This window comes from Dendropsophus ebraccatus, chromosome 2, assembly GCF_027789765.1.
Source record: "Dendropsophus ebraccatus isolate aDenEbr1 chromosome 2, aDenEbr1.pat, whole genome shotgun sequence".
Classification (NCBI taxonomy): Eukaryota; Metazoa; Chordata; class Amphibia; order Anura; family Hylidae; genus Dendropsophus; species Dendropsophus ebraccatus.
In genome coordinates this window covers 69,370,559-69,390,121 of record NC_091455.1, presented here as the reverse complement: position 1 = coordinate 69,390,121, position 19,563 = coordinate 69,370,559, and the positions used below count along the sequence as shown (strand labels likewise).

Here is a 19,563-nt window from a genome sequence, read left to right as displayed (position 1 = left end):
TTACTTTTTTAGGGTGTTATGGGGCTTAGAAATTTATCAGCAAATTATCACATTTTCGTGAAACTGATTTTTTTAGGGACCAGTTCTTTTTTTAAATGGATTTAGAAGTCTGGTATCCTGAAAACCCCCATAAGTGACCCCATTTTGGAAACTACACACCTTAAAGAATTAATCTAGGGGTATAATGAGCTTTTTAACCCTACAGGGGCTGGAGGAAAGTATTCACAATTAGGCAGTAAAAAAATTGAAAATTTTAATTTTCCAATAATATATACGTTTAGATTAAAGTTTCTCATTTTCAAAAGGAATATGAGACAAAAAGCACCCCAAAATTTGTAATGCAGGTTCTCTTGAGTACAACGGTACCCCATATGTGGGCGTAAACCACTGTATGGGCACACAGCAGGGCTCAGAAGGAAGGGAGCGCCAATTAGATTTTCCAATGCAGATTTTGCTGAAGAAGTTTCTGAGCGCCAGGTGCGTTTGTAGTGCCCCTGTAGTGTCAGCAGAGAGAAAACCCCCCATAAGTCGCCCCATTTTGGAAAGTACACCCCTCAAAGAATTCATCTTGGTGTGTGGTGACCATTTTGACCCCACAGGTATTACAGGAAAGTATTCAAAAGAAGACAGTAAAAATGAAAAACTTGAATTTTTCCAATATTATGTTCTTTTAGTTTGAAATTTCTCAATTTCACGAGGAACAAGAGGAAAAAAGTACCACAAAATTTGTAATGCAGGTTCTCCTGAGTACAACGGTACCCCATATGTGGGCATAAACCACTGCATGGGCACACAGCCGGGCTCAGAAGGGAAGGAGCGCCAATTAGCATTTTCAGTGCAGATTTTTCTGAAGAAGTTTCTGAGCGCCAGGTGCGTTTGCTGAGCCCCTGTAGTGTCAGCAGAATAGATTCCCCCTAAAAGTCACCACATTTTGGAAAGAGCACCCCTCAAAGAATTCATCTTGGTGTGTGGTGACCATTTTTACCCCACAGGTATTAGAGGAAAGTATTCAAAATTGGCCAGTAAAAATGAAAAACTCGAATTTTTCCAATAATATGTTGGTTTAGTTTGAAATTTCTCAATTTGATGAGGAACAGGAGAGAAAACGTACCCCAAAATCTGTAACGCAGGTTCTCCTGAGTAAAACGGTACCTCATATGTGGGCATAAACCACTGTATGGGCACACAGCAGGGCTCGGAAGGGAAGGAGCGCCAATTTACAGGAGCAAAACCGCAGCTAGTAATGGTTATTAGAATAGCGCAGTTACTAAAATAAAAATAAAAAAATGAGATTACAGGTAATGTGGGGTGGTTACGGGCAACCAGGGGTGGTTATGGGCAACCTGAGGTGGTTACAGGTAATCTGGGGTGGTTACGGACAACATGGGGTGGTCACGGGCAACCTGCTGTGGTTACAGGCAACGTGGGGTGGTTACGGGCAACGCGGGGTGGTTACGGGCAACGTGTGGTGGTCACGGGCAACGTGTGGTGGTCACGGGCAACCTGCTGTGGTTACAGCAACGTGGGGTGGTTACAGGCAACGTGGGCTGGTTACAGGCAACGTGGGCTGGTTACAGGCAACGTGGGCTGGTAACGGGCAACGTGGGCTGGTTACGGGCAACCTGCAATGCTTACAGACAATCTGGGGTGGATACGGGCAACGTGGGGTGGTTACGGGCAACCTCCAATGCTTACAGACAATCTGGGGTGGTTACAGGCAACGTTGGCTGGTTACGGGCAACCTGCAGTGCTTACAGACAATCTGAGGTGGATACGGGCAACGTGGGGTGGTTACGCGCAACCTGCAGTGCTTACTGACAATCTGGGGTGGTTACGGGCAACGTGGGGTGGTTACGGGCAATGTGGGGTGGTTACGGGCAATGTGGGGTGGTTACGGATAAACTGAAGTTCTTATAGGCAATCTGGGGTGGGTACCTGTAATCTGACATGGGCACCGCAATCTGGAGGGGGTCATTGGCAATTTGGGGTGGTCAGAGGCGACGTGTGGTGGTCAGAGGCATCGTGGCGTGGTCAGAGGCAACGCGCAGTGGTTACGTGCAATCTGGGGGGGTTACATGTAATCTGGCATGATTACGGGGAACCTGGGGGGGTTATGTGCAACCTGGAAGGGTTACAGACAATCTGGGATTGTTACTGATAAACTGAAGTGCTTATAGGTAATCTGGGGTGGGTACATGTAATTTGCGGTGGTTACGGGGCAACGTGCGGTGGTTACGGGGCAACGTGCGGTGGTTACGGGGCAACGTGCGGTGGTTACGGGGCAACGTGCGGTGGTTACGGGGCAACGTGCGGTGGTTACGGGGCAACGTGCGGTGGTTACGGGGCAACGTGCGGTGGTTACGGGCAATCTGGGGAGGGGTTAGGGGTAATTTGGGAGTAAACTGCAATTATTACTATAATAAAAAGTGTGTGTTTTATTTTTTTGTATGTTTGTCACTTTTTGTACTTTACATATTCATTTTCACTGTATTACTATGATTACTGTGATATTTTCTATCTCAGTAATCATAGTTCAGTGACAGAGACCAAATTGGTCTCTGTCACTTTAAATTTTCAGAGTTGGCTGGTTGTGAAGCGCATGCGCACTTCATAACCAGCCAGGACGTCGAGGAGGAAGGAGCTCCGTGGATCCGGTGAGTATATGGGGAAGGGGGGGTGACTGGGGGACGGGGGTGACAGGGGGGGTGGGGGGGCGACATCACTTTTTATCCCCTGTCACCAATCATTTATGGTGACAGGGGATAAAAAGTGCCGGGAGCACATGGTACAAGCGATCAGCGGTATATAGTATATACCGCTGATCGCTTGTACCGGGACCCCACAGGGGGGTCTCCGATGACTGCCCCATGCTCTCCGCTACCTCCGGTGGCGAGAGCATGGGGCTTTCATTCATTTTAACTTTTTAATCGCTGTGAACCGACGTTAGTCGGTTCACAGCGATGGCGGCGGCCATCTTGGAAATGATGGCCGCCGGGGGAGGGGGGTTAGTTATCGGGGCACTAGGGGGGTCTGATCTGGGGTCTGATTAGGGCTGGGCGATATTGGCTTAAATCAATATTGCGGTTTATCGCATATGTAGCTGCAGTAACGATAATTGGACGATAACTATGACACGCCCCCTTTGTAAGCCACACCCTTTTACAAGCCACACCCACTTGGCCGTGCCAAACTGGGGATAGTTTGTTTCAATAAAGTTAAAAAAAAGTGCAGTAACTGAATGAGCAGCAACCCAAACTGTGTGCACACTACAGGACGTGTATATACAGGTATAAAGCATACAGCTATGTGCACACTACAGGACGTGTATATACAGGCAGGGCCGGCGTCAGAACCAGGCATACTCGGGCAAGTGCCGGGGCCCACAGTGCCTCAAGGGGCCCCCCTGCACTTGCCCACCCATTTCTTCCCCTCTCCCTCCCCTCTCACTGCGCTCACACACTGACACACATCGCACTGTGTGCAGGTGGTGAGCGCACACATCATTACCTGAGGCTGTGGGGGGAGGGGGGGATGAGCCGGGCGCAGGGATGAGGGGGGCGCTGATGAGCCACTTAAGTCATTTTGTGGCTCCTCCAGGCCTCAGTCTCTCAGCGTCGGACCAGAGGAGAGGGGGGCGGGGCTCACTGCACGGCAGCCTGTGGAGGCCAAATAGCAGGTCAGGGCCCAGAAGCCTCCTCACAGTGCTGCCTGTGCTGTGCTTCCCTGCCCCCTCCTGTATTCCTGGGTCTCCTGACCCCTCCACAGCAGCCCGGGCAGAGGGAGAAGATGTAACAGGACTGCCAGATACAGAGGTGAGTGTATGTGTGACTGAGTATACATGCATGTGTGCAAGTCTGTATGCAGGTGTTGTGTGTGTGTAAGTCTGTATGCTAGTGTTGTGTGTGTAAGTCTATGCAGGTGTTGTGTATGAATATCTGTCTATGTGTGCTGGGAGTAGGAAGGTAGGGTCACCTGTGGCATATCTGCTGCAGTGGATTTATTGCAGATTTTCCCCTTTACTTTCCATGGGGGAGTCACAATATGCAATAAATCCACTGTTGTATTGCTATTTTTTTCTCTCCATTTAGTGTAGGTGATCAGCAGTGTATTATAAATATATATATATATATACACACACACACACACACTCATACAGGGGGGGATAATAGGTATATAATACACTGCTGTATACCTACACAGAATGGAGAGACATATACTTATTATCCCCCTCCTGTATGAGTGTGTATATATCTCTCCATTCTGTGTAGGTATACAGCAGTGTATTATATACTTATTATCCTCCTGTATGAGTGTGTGTATATATATATATATATATATATATATATACTGTATATCTCCATTCTGTGTAGGTATACAGCAGTGTATTATATACTTATTGACCTCCTGTATGAGTGTATATATCTCTCAATTCTGTGTAGGTATACAGCTGTATTTATATACTTATTATCCCCCTGTATGAGTGTGTACAGTATATGTCTCCATTCTGTGTAGGTATACAGCAGTGTATTATATACTTATTATCCTCCTCCTGTATGAGTGTGTATATAATAAACTGCTGTATACCTACACAGAATGGAGATATATATACACACACATACAGGAGGATAATAAGTATATAATACACAGTTGTATACCTACACAGAATGCAGAGATAGAGACCCTCTAAAAGTGATGCCACATGATTTACTATACAAAGGGACCCGCTGAGGCTCTGTCGCCCAAGGGCCCACCAAAACCTGGAGCCGGCCCTGTATACAGGTATACAGCATACAGCTATGTGCACACTACAGGACATGTATATACAGGTATATAGCATACAGCAATGTGCACAATACAGGACGTGTATATACAGGTATATAGCTATGTACTATAGGTACCCAGAGTATATATGATGGGTATATAGTATATACAGGTGACAGTACAGGGACGTACAGTATATATGATGGGTATATAGTATGTTATGTATAGGTGACAGACAGTACAAAGGCACTGTTATGGGGACATTATGAGTGGCACATTATAGGGGGCTGCAGATGGCGCTGCACTGACATGCTGTGAAGATATCTATCTCCTATCTCTCTCTCCTCTACTATATGTGGGGGCGGGCAGCGGTGTATGGGTACACAGTGGGGGCGGGCAGGGGTGTATGGGTACACAGAGGGGGCGGGCAGGGGTCTATGGGTACACAGTGGGGGCGGGCAGGGGTCTATGGGTACACAGTGGGGGCGGGCAGGGGTCTATGGGTACACAGTATACAGGGGGGCGGACAGGGGTCTATGGGTATGGGAGCTGTAGTTCCCTCAGTAACAGTACAGGACTGTAACATAGGAGGAATAATGGGCTCCAGCAGGCAGGAGACCACACACAGCAATAACTTCTCCTGCCTGCTGAGGCCCATTATTCCTCCTATGTTAACGTCCTGTACTGTTACTGAGGGAACTACAGGACAGCCGCCCCCATGTGCTGCTCCTCCACCTTCAGCTCTGACATGGCCTCTTCCCTGCACACACAGGACAAAGTGTGCAGCGCTCGCTCGCCGGTCGGGAGTTGGGGGACCGGTACCAGTCCCGTCCAAGTGCCCTTCTCCCCTGGCCAGCGAGCGCTGCAAGTTAATGTTCTGCGTGTGCAGGGACGCCGGGCGGGCGTTCTGACTGGATGGGTGCGGGGAGAGGGCTGTGCACTCGGGCATTCTCACCTGGGCCCTGCTGCTCCTCCACCTCCCGCTCAGATTCCGGCGTCCCTGCATATAACGTGCAGCGATCACGCCGGGCCGCGAGTTTGTGTGCAGGAGCTCTCTGGGAGATAAAAATAAAAAATTACCGCAGATACCGTCCTGGCTAGGTTGAGGTCGGTTAACCGACGCCAGTGACGGTATCTGTATTTTTACGGTATACCGCCCAGCCCTGTATAGTTAGCAATGTCCGTGCAGCCCTTGCTGTATATAGTAAATAATAAACTGTATACATTACCTCTCATGCTCCCTGGTATCTTCCTGGCTTCTCACCAGCCACCGGTACAAGTTCAGAGCCGGTCTCTGAAGCCTCAGGCTGCTCAGCCAATCACCGGCTGCGGCGGTACTGTTCCGGCCAGCAGCCTATCACTTCAGAGACCGGCTCTGAACTTGTACCGGCGGCTGCGGGGAAGCATGGAGAAGCGAAGAGAACACAGAGGAGCGTGGAGAGGTAACATACAGAGTTTATTATTTTCTGTACAGATTCATTAGCCGTCGGTCGCGCATCACTGTTACATGTAGCGATGCGCATCCGGCAGCTGATGATTTTAGGGCAGCATCGGAAGGCATGACCAGCCAATCATTGTCTTTATTACATGGAGCAATGATCTGCTGAATCGGCAGATCCGTGTAACTTTAGAGGCATACCAGACATGTTAAGACTAAATAACCACAGCTAACCAGTAACCAAGTTGTAGATCATAAAGGTATATAAGCGCTCTCTGCTGCCACCTCTGTCCATGACAGGAACTGTCCAGAGCAGCAGCAAATACTCTCCTGCCCTCCAGACTAGAAAGAATACAACACTTCCTGCAGGAAATACAGCAGCTGGTAAGTACTGGAGGACTTGACTTTTTTTTTTTTTTAATAGAAGTAAATTACCTCTTATTATCTCTGGCACCAGTTGATTTGAAATAAAAAAAATATTTTGGGTGAACATCCCCTTTTATATCAACAGACCAGCGAGGGAATGCAGATGCCGTGGACCTTTTTTTTAACCAGCACCCAGTTCCCAGTGTATACACTATGGCTGTGATTCTATGCAATCTAATGTAATGCCGCAGTGGCAATAAACTACTGCTGTTTTTGCAAACTGCAAAAACGGACGTTGGTTAAAAGGGGGTTATCCAGAGCTACAAAAACATGGACACTTTTCCCCCCAACTGTTGTCTCCAGTTCAGGTGCGGTTTGCAATTAAGCTCCATTTATCTCAATAGAACGGAGTTTCAAAAGCCCACCCATTATGGAGACAACAGTAGGGGGAAAGTGGCCATGTTTTTGTAGCGCTGGATAACCCCTTTAATGAAAAAATACCCTGTGTGAACGTGGCCTCAGAGCAGGAAGCAGAGTAATGACGGGTTTAGGTGTAACTGTCATGTCACACAACTGTACAGAAAGCAAAATAGTATAAGTGATAGGAAACTGACTGGTTTTGGGAGGCAAAAAAGTCTCTTTCTGTCCTCATAAAGCTGCCCCCCCCTCCATAGGTTATAAATGACAGTTACACTATAACACTATTTTATAGCTTCCATATAAATTATGATGGGGAGGTTGTGAGACGCCTGACAGCGGCATCTACCATCCAGAACATAGGAGCCATCTAACAGATATATTGGGAGCTCATTCATGATGGAGCCGTCAGGTTGTACAACACTCAGCATCTACCATAAAGCATCATGTCAGCCTGGGAGAGGGTGTATTCCTGATTATCACCATAAATAAAGCCCCTCTATAGACCCCGTCCTGCACTACCAGGCAGAGAAAACACTGGTTATTACTTTTATTTACTAATGGGACTAAAAGTGGAGCAGAGAACAAATCCTGTAATCTTATAATGTAGAAGTTCAGTGCAGGTACATATAGGGGGAGATTTATCAAACATGGTGTAAAGTGAAACTGGCTCAGTTGCCCCTAGCAACCAATCAGATTACAGGTTTCATTGCTCACAGACTATGGAAAATGAAAGGTGGAATCTGATTGGTTGCTAGGGGCAACCGAGCCAGTTTCACTTTACACCATGTCTGATAAATCTCCCCCATAGTATTCATCTCGGAGTGCTCTAGCCACACCCACTGCTTGTGATGTCATCATGACACGTATGAGGATGATGTCACAATAGAACCTGATTGTGGCAATAAAACCAAGCTGCACCCTGACAGCAGTGTTAGTCCAGGCTAACTTTTGTTGGAGTTGGAGTGTTGGAGAGTCTCTCAGGATGACAATCAGGAAGAGAAAGGTTTCGACTGTTGCCCAGCCACCAAACCCTGCCCCACCACCACGCCCCGCCCCATCCAACCCTGCCCCACCACCCCGCCCCGCCCCATCCTACCCTGCCCCACCACCCCGCCCCGCCCCATCCTACCCTGCCCCACCACCCCGCCCCGCCCCATCCTACCCTGCCCCACCACCCCGCCCCGCCCCATCCTACCCTGCCCCACCACCACGCCTCGCCCCATCCTACCCTGCCCCACCAGCAAGACCGGCTCGCATGCTCAAGAGGGCATACAAGAGTATCTGCGAGCCCATGGAGGTTGGCGGACGCCAATTTCCCGATGATGTGGAGATGGTGGATGTATCAAAGAAGAAGAGGAGGAAGATTTCCACATCTCGCCTGCCGGCGGTGGAGGACATGGAGGTGGACTGAAGGCTGCAGATTGAGGATCTGCCTACATGCAACATCTATTGGGACTCATCTAGAGGTAAGAGCCTGACAGTGACAACCCTCTCATCTCTGACTGTTCTACAACTGTGAAAAGACAAAATGTTCATTTTCTCACTCATTTATTTCTCTTATTTCTTTGCAGTTTCCCAATAACCTCTATAACATCTGAGGCTCCTGAAGACTCCAACAGAGAGGAGACCATCTATAATATCTGAGGCTCCTGAAGACTCCAGAGAGGAGACCATCTATAATATCCGAGGCTCCTGAAGACTCCAACAGAGAGGAGACCATCTATTAGATCTGAGGCTCCTGAAGACTCCAACAGAGAGGAGACCATCTATTAGATCTGAGGCTGCTGAAGACTCCAACAGAGAGGAGACCATCTATAACACAGGTGTCAAACTGCTGAGACTCTCATGAAGACTCATCCAGAGAGAAGACCCCAGTTTAGCAGACCATCAGTAGCCGACCACTCATCCTCACAAAACTTTTGCAATTTATTCAATTATTAATAAATATATATTTTTATACCAAGTTTTCTTTTTTTAAACTTTGTTTCTTCTACAGGTCTTATATAGTTTTTTTTCTGTAAAAAAAAGGCTAGGGCTTTTTTTTTGGAGATAGGTGTTATTGTCCACACAGTATGCCCCTACACTGTAGCCCACTCTATACGGTAGATAGCCGCCATACTGTACGTACCACTGCTGCTATGTTTCTATAATAAAGGGTTCTCTGTAGTTTGGTCCCCATAGGGTGGGTGTGTGTGTATGTATGTGTGTGTGTAATATATATATTACACACACACACACATATATATATATTTTTTTTATTTAGTGTGTCGGGAGGCTGCTACTGCACAACTGCAACTCCCAGCATATCTTCTTGTGCACTACAACTCTTAGCATACTTCCTTGTGCACAAGGAGGTATTCTGGGAGTTGTAGTGCACAAGGAGGTATGCTGAGAGTTGTAGTGTACAAGGAGGTACAGGGCAATTAAAAATTGTAGAAAAAAAAAAAAGTGTTCAACCTCTTAAGGACGCATGACGTACCCGTACGTCATGCGCCCGTAAGAGGTGTTCAGAGCGGGGTCGCCGCCTCGGTCCCGGGTGCCGATTGTAGCCCGTGCCCGCGGGTATTAGCGAGCACGGTCTGATCGCCGTGCCCGCTAATACAGTAATCAGATGCAGCTGTCAAAGATGACAGCTGCATCCGATTACCGAAAGCAGAGCTTCCCTGGTGTCTAGTGGCGGAGATCGCTCCGCCGGGACGTTGTCCCGGAGAAGCGATCTCCGTTACTGGTGACAGCCGGGGTCTCCGCCAAAATGGAGCTGATCCCGGCTCGGCACTCGGATGCTTTCGGCTGCAGCAGCCGAAAGCATCCGAGTGCCGATCTCATTGATCTTTGCTGTATAACTATACAGCAAAGATCTCAATGAGAGATCAGTGTGCATATACTAGAAGTCCCCTAGGGGGAATAACCCTAACCCCAGGGGGGGGGGGGGGGGCTTCTAGTATAAGTGTAAAAAAAATAAAAAAGTGTTATTAGTAAAAAGCCCCCTCCCCTAATAAAAGTCTGAATCACCCCCCTTTTCCCAGGTTTTAAATAAAAGTATATAAATAAACATGTTTGGTATTGCCGCATGCGTAATCGACCGAACTATTAATTAATCACATTCCTGATCTCGCACGGTAAACTGCATAAGCGCAAAAAAATCCCAAAGTGCTAAATTGCTCATTTTTGGTCGCATTAAATCCAGAAAAAATTTAATTAAAGTGATCAAAAAGTCATATATGCGCAATCAAGGTACCGATAGAAAGAACACATCATGGCGCAAAAAATGACACCTGACACAGCCCCATAGACCAAAGGATAAAAGCATTATATACCTGGGAATGGAGCGATTTTAAGGAACATATATTTGTTAACAATGGTTTGAATTTTTTACAAGCCATCAGATACAATATAAGTTATACATGTTGTATATCGTTTTAATCTTGAGGACTTGAGGAACATGTACAACAAGTCAGTTTTACCCCAGGGCAAAAAAATCCTAAATTAAAAAAATTTGTTTTTTTGTTCAATTTCACCACACATATAATTTTTTTTCTGGTTTAGTAGTATACTTTATGCAAAAATTCAGCCTATCATTGCAAAGTACAATTAGTGATACAAAAAATAAGGGCTCATGTGGGCCTTTTAAACACAAGGAGGAAAAAACTAAAACGCAAAAACAAAAATTGGCTCCGTCCTTAAGAGGTTAAAAATTAACAAGTTCTAATAATCCCCGCCTTTTCCTTTTGTTCAAAAAGCATAAAAGTAAAAAATAAATTAACATTTGGCATTATTGCATGTGTAACTGTGCAAACTATAAAACGTAACAAAAAAAAAAAGTGTTAAAAAAAAAAAGTCACAAATAAAAATGTGGTATATGGGGGCCTCCGGTCCTGTGCTCCTCCTGACCCGGCGACTCCTTTCCCTTAATGTAGGGAAAAGGAGTCACTGGGCCAGGAGAAAGACTGTGTGCGGCTGCCTGGGGTGTCCCATCCTATCCCCGGGCAGCACGCGCATCAGAGAACTTTCTGTGCGCCTGTGGCCGTGACTTCCGAAACAGGGAGCACGCGTTAGAGACACTCCCTCTGCCGGAAGTCCCAGCCCGGCGCACAAGAAGTTCTCTGATGCGCTGCTCGGGCATAGGACGGGACACCCCAGGCAGCCGTGCATCATTCGGGGGCCAGACGGAGCCTGCAGGTGGAGAGAGGCTGGACGGGAGTTGTGTTTTTTAAAAAATCTGCTTTGCACAGAGGGGAGAGGGGGGCCATCTATAAGGGGACAATATAGGGCGAGAGTGGGCCTATAGGGGGAGAGGGGAACAACATAGGGGGATATATATAAGGGGACAACACAGAGAGGCCATCTATAAAGGGAACAATACAGGGGGGGGGGGGAAGGCAATACAGAGGGAGCCATCCATAAGAGGGACAACATAACGGGGTCATCTATAAGGGGGACTACACAGAGGAGGGGGCTCTTATGTAGATGCACATGGGGCCATCTATATGGAAGACTAAATAAGGAGCCACCTATAAGGTGGCTACATAGATGGGGGGGCATATATCATAGGGGATAAACAAAGCGGGACCATCTATAAGGAAGCTACATAGAGGGCGGGGGCATATACTATAAGGGGGTCACATAGAGTCAGCCTACCCACTAACTGAGGGTGTACAGATGTGCAGTTTGTAGAGAAAGGAGGAGGATGGTGACAGCCTAATATGTTTGCCTGGCAGATTCTGTGGATCGTGGCTCGGAGAAGTTCTCATAATGACCCAGGACAGATGGAGAAGAAAATGAAAAGGGAAAAACTCTGATCAGAGAAGACGTCCCCTGTGAGTCACCTGATGTAAATGCACTGTAATGTATATGGTGTACAGATCCTGTGTGGAGCTGTGTCCACCTCTATATGGTGACTGTATAAGGGGATATTGGTCTATTTAAAGTGGATTTTATTGAGTAGCAGCAGCGACATTAGTCCGTTTGCGGTGGCATTAGTCCGTATGTGGTGGTATTAGTCAGTATGTGGTGGTATTGTTAAAAGGGGTACTCTGGCCCTGGGGTATTTTTAAGCTATAGCCGTGGAGGGGGTGGTTATTGACGGCGGAGGTCACTTACCTCCCCGGTTCCAGTGCCGGTGCCCGGATTGCTTCCTGGTCTGAGCTGCGGCATGAGACGTGACGTCTTAAGGCAGCTCGGCCTTTAAGCGGGACTCCGCTATGGCCGCTGAATGGCTGAGATGCCTTGAGATGCCACGTCTCGTCTCATGCCGCAGCTCACACCAGGAAGCGGCCGCAGGGCGGCGCGATCCGGGCACCGACGCTGGAATCGGGGAGGTAAGTGACATCCGCTGTCCATAACCACCCCCTCCCCGGCCATAGCTTAAAAATACCCCGGGCCACAGTGCCCCTTTAAACTCAGCACAGTGTTCAGGGCCGAAAACAGTCAACTCTGTACACTGTGTAGTGGTGACGAACTGTAACTGCAGCACCGCTACACAGTACAGAGACAGAACCTTCTGACCCCAATTACTGTATTATTATTAGGGCTGGGCGATAATGGCCTAAATGAATATCGCGATTTATCGTACATGTAGCCGCGGTTACGATAAATTGAACGATAATTATGACACGCCCCTTTTAAAAGCCACACCCCTTTTGAAAACCCCATTTTCCGATGGTAATACAAACGTGGATTTATTCCATATAACTAAGCAAACTTCACAAGTAGTACACAACGTTTTGGCGTCTCCTACACCATTTTCAAGTGCCACTTGAAAATGGCGTAGGAGACGGCGAAACATCGTATATTACTTGTAAAGTTTTCTGCACATTGTTATATGTAATAAATTTACGTTTGTATTACCATCAGAGTGTATCTATATCATCTATCTCCTATCTACGTATATCATCTATCTATCTCCTATGTATCTATATCATCTATCTATCTCCTATCTGTCTATACATACACACACACATATGTGTGTGTGTGTGTGTGTGCGCGTGTATGTATGTATAGACAGATAGATAGGAGATAGAGAGAGGAGATAGATAGATAGATGATATAGATACATGATAGATAGATAGATAGATGATATAGATACATGATAGATAGATAGATAGGAGATAGATAGATAGATAGATAGATATTCTATCTATCTATATCATATCATCTGTCTATCTTCTATCTATCCATCCATCCCCAGTCACTCAGTGGCTGCAGGGGTCAGGTATCGGTCGGCACCTCCTTGCTCCCCCGGGCACCGCTCTCTCTCTCCCGCACAGGAATCCTCGGCCCCTGTCACGCAGTGTTGCTGTAGCACATATATCTGTGTCCCGGACTGAGTGTCACACATGGCCGCTTCCAGCACTGACAAAACATAACGGGGCTCCGAGAATTCCTGTGCGGGACAGAGTGCGGTGGTCAGTGGAGCATGGAGGTGCCGACCGATACCTGACCCCAACTGTATGTGCGGGAGGGGGGGGGGGGGGCAGGGCTCACCGTGCAGCTTCCAGAGAAGCTAGAAGTGAGCCCCCGGCAGCAGCAGCACAAAGCACTCACTGGAGGGGGCCCTGCCGTCTGTGTGCAGCCTGTCACATCTCCAGTCTTCCTCTTCAGCCCCCCGCAGCAGGATCTTCCATACTTTCCCATGCAGCAGTATATGTGAGTCCTGGCTGGGATCAGGAGGTGAATCGGATCATCAGCTTTCCAGCCTTCACCTCTCCACGCGGGACCCCTCTCTCTCCCTGCACCAGAGCACGCGGCCGCCGGGTGGGGGGGGAAATACCGCAGATACCGTCCTGGCAGAGTTGAGGTCGGTTAACCGACGCCAGTGACGGTATCGGTATTTTTGCGGTATACCGCCCAGCCCTAGGTCTGATATACACTTATTTCATCTCCCCCCGCCGTAGATTCACGGCGGGGGGAGATGAAAGGCGGCGGCACCGGTAATCCCCTTTACCGACGGCCGCCGCTATAACGTTAATAGCGGCGATCGTCGGTAAGGGGGGGGGGGCCGGGACGGACCTCACACACTGCCCCAACCCCTCAGCTACCTCCGGTAGCCGGGGGGATGGGGTGGGGGCCGTCCCGGCCCCGCAGCCTTATACTCTGCCATCGCCGTAAAAAGCTGATGGCAGCAGAATAAGGACCATTAGTGACCGCCGTAGAAAGCCGTATCGGCGGTCACTAAGGGGTTAATAGTTCAGGCGATTACACACGCGGCGATAGCAAGCATGTTTATTTAATTACTTTTATTAAACCCTTAGGCGACCCTGGATGTACCCGTACATTCAGGGCTGCCTCCCCGCGTTCAGATCGGGGCCGCATGTAGCCCGGGATCGTGGCTATTAGCGGGCACGGTGTGATCGCCGTGCCCGCTAATCAGGTAATCAGAGGCAGCTGTCAAAGATGACAGCTGCCTCCGATTACCGGCTGCAGATGATCGGTGGTGGTATAGTGGAGAGGTTGTCCCGAAGGAGCGATCTCTGTGCCTGCTGCCAGCCAGGGACCTCTCCAAGATGGGCGGTCCCCGACTCGGCACTCGTTTGTTTTCGGCTGCAGCAGTCGAAAGCAAACGAGTGCCGATCTCATTGATCTTTGCTGTATAACTATACAGCAAAGATCTCAATGAGAGATCTGAGTGCATATACTAGAAGTCCCCCAGGGGGGCTTCTAGTATATGTGTAAAAGTAAAAATAAAAGTGTTGTTATTAGTAAAAAGCCCCCTCCCCTAATAAAAGTCAGAATCACCCCCCTTTTCCCATGTTATAAATAAAAATAAACAAATAAATAAACAAACAAACATGTTTGCTATCGCTGTGTCTGTAATCGCTCGAACTATTAATTAATCACATTCCTGATCTCGCACGGTAAATGGCGTAAGCGCCAAAAAATCCCAAAGTGCAAAATTGCGCATTTTTGGTCACATCAAATCCAGAAAAATTTTAATAAAAAGCGATCAAAAAGTTGTATATGCGCAATCAAGGTACCGATAGAAAGTAAACATCATGGCGCAAAAAATGACACCTCACACAGCCCCATAGACCAAAGGATAAAAGCGCTATAAGCCTGGGAATGGAGCGATTTTATGTGACATATTTGTTAACAATGGTTAGAATTTTTTACAGGCCATCAGATACAATAAAAGTTATACATGTTACATATCGTTTTAATCGTAACAACTTGAGGAACATATAGCACAAGTCAGTTTTACCCCAGGGCGAACGGCGTAAAAACACAAACCCCCCAAATAAAAGAAATGTGTTTTTTTTTTTCAATTTCACCACACTTTGAATTATTTCCTGGTATCGCAGTGTACTTTATGCAAAAATTCAGCCTGTCATTGCAAAGTACAATTAGTGATGCAAAAAATAAGGGCTCATGTTGGTTTCTAGGTGGAAAAATGCAAGTGCTATGGCCTTTTAAACACAAGGAGGAAAAAACGAAAACGCAAAAACGAAAATTGGCCCCGTCCTTAAAGGGTTAAAAAGAGCTCTAACTTGTGTGTATTGGTGCGGTTGCTGAGATATCCCCAGTTGATCGGCTCAAACAAATAAATGAATTTTTCTCCTGGCTGACAATGTGGGCGGGGCCTCCCGTGTCCCTCACACCACAGCTAGCTCTGCTATGAATCAGTGGGCTGCTGGTGGAGTATCAGTTGATGGAAAATGGGCAATGATGACAACTAGCTGGGATGACTTCTTTATATACACCAGGGTTCTCCAACCTATGCCTTTCCATAACTACAGCTCCCAGCATGCCCTGCTAGCCTTCATATGGCAGGACGTGATGGGAATCGTAGTAACACTAGTATAGTCAGGCACTATGACTGACACAGTTCTACAAGACAAGCAGGGATGTGTATATTATCACTACAAAGATGGCTGCATAGTGATAGCTGAGAATAATGGTTGCACGCATGTAGCACTATGATGGTGGGATCAGGACAACCTTACACCAGACCCAGGGGCGTAGCTAGGGGTTTAGCCTAGGGGGGAGCGGGAGAGTCTGAGCGAGAACCTCAGCAGGCGACTATCTATCTATTAATTATTTATCTGTCAATTAATTATCTATCTACCTTCTATCACATATCTGTCTAATATCCATCAGGCAGCACAAGGATGAAAGGATGACCTCCATTATACTGGCAATAGGGTGCTGGGAATGCTGGTTGACCTCTATTATACTGGCTATAGGGTGCTGGGAAAGCTGGGTGACCTCTACTATACTGGCTTTAGGGAGCTGGGAAAGCTTTGTGACCTCTAACTGGCAGAAAGAGTTAATACTACACGATGTACAGCCCCTTTGCATTCTACCAGAGTACCCACCCATGTAATCCATCCCCCAAACTCATATGTACAGTAGGGCAGGATGGTTTTGGTTAGGGGGCAGTGATAGCAGCAACAGTGTGCATATTGATTATAAATGTTATTCCCATAAGGCTCTGGTGGGCTCTGCTATGTTAGGGAGGCAGCAGGTGTCAGGTGCACTGTACCCACAGACCCCTAGCTTCCCACTCGTACCTTCAGTGTGGAGCCGACAACACTGCATCACCACTGAGCAGGAAGTAGTGGAGGCTGAGGTGTTTGCTGTCAGTGCAGGACAGGCTGAGGCTCGGGAGCAGGCAGAGGTGGGTGATGGCCCTAATATTACTGATGTACAGCCCCCCTGCAGTCTGCCAGAGTACCCTACCCGCAGCAGAAGCAGGGCCGGGGCTTATCAGGATATTCATCTGTTTGAGTGGGGCAAATTAATGTCCCGACAAGCCCCGCCCCCTGCTCCTGCCGCAGGTTGGGTACTCTGGCAGAGTGCAGGGGGGCTGTACATCAGTAATATTGGGGCCATCACCCACCTCTGATGACAGCCTGCCCCGTGCCTCAGCCTGTCCTGCACTGACAGCAATCACCTCAGCCTCCACTACTTCCTGCTCAGTGGTGATGCAGTGTTGTCGGCTCCCCACTGAAGGTACGAGTGGGAAGCTGGGGGTCTGGGGGTACAGAGCACCTGACACCTGCTGCCTCCCTAACATAGCAGAGCCCACCAGAGCCTTATGGGAATAACATGTATAATCAATGTGCACACTGTTGCTGCTATCACTGCCCCCAAACCAAAACAGCCTTGCCCTACACTACATATAACAGTGGCTTTAGGGGTGGATTACAGTGTGAGAGCTGCCTGACATGGACAGATAATGCAGAGGCAGACAGAGGGCTGAAAGCAAATTTAGCTACATGTATTAGAAAAACTGACCATTTTAGCTTGTTATTGTATATTGCAAAAAATCTTAACATGGCCTTAACTAACTAAAACTAAATGGTCAAAATATTTTATAGTTACGCTTTAAGTAATGAAATGAAAAGTACTTACACGTGTGGAATGACCAATAAAGAAAACCGCTTGCTTTCCCCCAACACCAAAGTAAGAGATATCACTGTTTAGACTGCGTGCAACAGGAGGAGGGCGGACATAACTTGTATCATCACTATTACAAAACAAAATTACAAGTCTCACTTTTCTGTGAAAGTTATAAGAAATTACAATATGCCGATCTGAGATGACTATAATATGGATGGATGCTGACATCAGGTTAGAAGAACCTGTTTCCCGTAGGAAATGCTGAAGATGGTAGTTTGCTTACCTTCATCCCAAGCGCCATTTACCTGCAATCTCGTCTTTTACTGTTAATTAGGCAGTACTACAGCCTTCAGTACACCTATTCTCCTACCCACTCCCTATTCATGAATATTCAACTAACACTCTGCACTCATCACAGGAGAGCACCAGATGAACATTCATGAAAAGGGGTGGGCAGATCGGTGCACTGAGGACTGTAGTAAAGCTATTCCATGCAGGGTTTTTAAAACCCTGGATGGAAAAGTTCGACAGACTTTGCAACGTGATACTATACCATGGTAATGATATAGACAACGTCCCCTCTTGTTGATGAAATATGCAAAAGAACACTGCAGAGACACCATCACATGTCTCGACGTCAGTGAACTAGCCAGACCTTCTCTCCGGGAAGGAACAACCAAGCCAAAGGCGTTCTCCAGTCAAGGAAACCACCTCAGCAAGGTATCCATCCACAGACAGCTGTTTTGAAACTGGAGAACGCCTTGACTGGAGAACGCCTTTGGCTTGGTTGTTCCTTCCTGGAGGGAAGGTCTGGCTAGTTCACTGACGTCGAGACATGTGATGGTGTCTCTGCAGTGTTCTTTTGCATATTTGATTTCCCAGGGGGCAAGGTTCCTGAATACACTGACGTTGAGACACGTGATAGTGTCTCTGCGGTGTTTTGGTTGATCTCCCTAAGGTCAACCAGCGCCCTCTTGTTGATGAGACCAAGCAGGGAAGGCAGTTTTGTCAGCAATGGTCATGATGTCAAGGGCCAAAAGAAAGCAGATTCAGTACATGAGGTCAAACAAATATTCAGGAGCAGCCATGTTAAAATACATAGATAAAAGTTTGGGCAGCTGTTGTGTAAGCTGCTACAAGAAACTCAAAGTAACAAAGCAAGACATGTTTATTTTAATATTTTATAATGATTGCTCCAAAGACATAGAAAGAACGAATTTTGAGAAGAGACACTCTTTAAAGTTATACTGGGTTCTACAGACAAGATACAGATCACTTTATATTGTTACATTTTTTTAACGCTGTGAACCATCGGTAAGGCTTAAAGAGAACCAATCACGGAAGAAATTTAAAAATTTTTTATTTTCTAATTCAATGTAATTATTTATTTAATTAACATTTGTAAATACTTTTATTTATTTTTTCGGCCGCGTTTTTGTTTTATTCACTTTTCAATTCACTGTCTCGCGCCGGCTCTTTTCAAAAGAGCCGGCTCGAGACAGGAAGCTCCCATTCTCCACCGGCAGCAAGGCCGGCCGCCGCCATCTGGATTACGTCATTTGCGTTCCAGTGGTGGAACGCAAGTAGCGTAATCAAGATGGCGGCGGCCGGGCCGAACAAGAGGAACAGGTATAGTATAAGATACAGACTGCAACAGCAGTCTGTATCTTCATTTTGTCTATTTATGAAGATACAGACTGCCTTTGCAGTCTGTATCTTATACTTTACCTGATCCTCTTGTCCGTTGCAGTCTGGTGCCAGGCGCCGCCATCTTGAATACGTCACTTGCGTTCCAGCGGTGGAACGCAAGCGACGTAATCAAGATGGCGGCGCCGGCCTTGCTGCAGCAAACAAGAGGAACAGGTAAAGTATAAGATACAGACTGCAAAGGCAATCTGTATCTTCATAAATAGACTGCCTTTACAGTCTGTAGCTTATACTTTACCTGATCCTCTTGTTCGGTGCTGGAAGGACGGGCGACGCCATCTTGAATACATCACTTGCGTTCCAGCGGTGAAACGCAAATTGACGTCATCAAGATGGCGGCGCCCGGCCTTCGTTCAGCAATCAAGAGAATTGGGTAAAGGGATAAGATACAGACTGCACAGGCAGTCTGTATCTTCATAGATAGACTTAGGGAGAGATTTCCTTTGATAATAAGGATAGTGATTTTTAGGTGATTGGTCCTCTTTAAGAATCACTGTTGTCTAGTTGGTGGAGCTCTAGATGGTAACTGTATA

At 47.2% G+C, this 19,563-nt stretch overlaps 1 protein-coding gene and 1 long non-coding RNA gene across 2 annotated transcripts in view; one reads left to right on the top strand and one right to left on the bottom strand.

The window, feature by feature from the left end:
* SMCHD1 (structural maintenance of chromosomes flexible hinge domain containing 1) overlaps positions 1-19,563 on the bottom strand; it is a 164,461-nt gene that overhangs the window by 135,622 nt on the left and 9,276 nt on the right. The window contains exon 6 of the mRNA XM_069957726.1: positions 17,336-17,450. Within this exon, the coding sequence (XP_069813827.1) occupies positions 17,336-17,450 (115 nt within the window). The remainder of the gene's footprint in view (positions 1-17,335; positions 17,451-19,563) is intronic.
* LOC138784505 (uncharacterized) lies at positions 7,867-8,948 on the top strand. The gene is made up of 2 exons (XR_011361865.1): positions 7,867-8,451; positions 8,557-8,948. It is a non-coding gene; the product is annotated as an uncharacterized lncRNA (long non-coding RNA).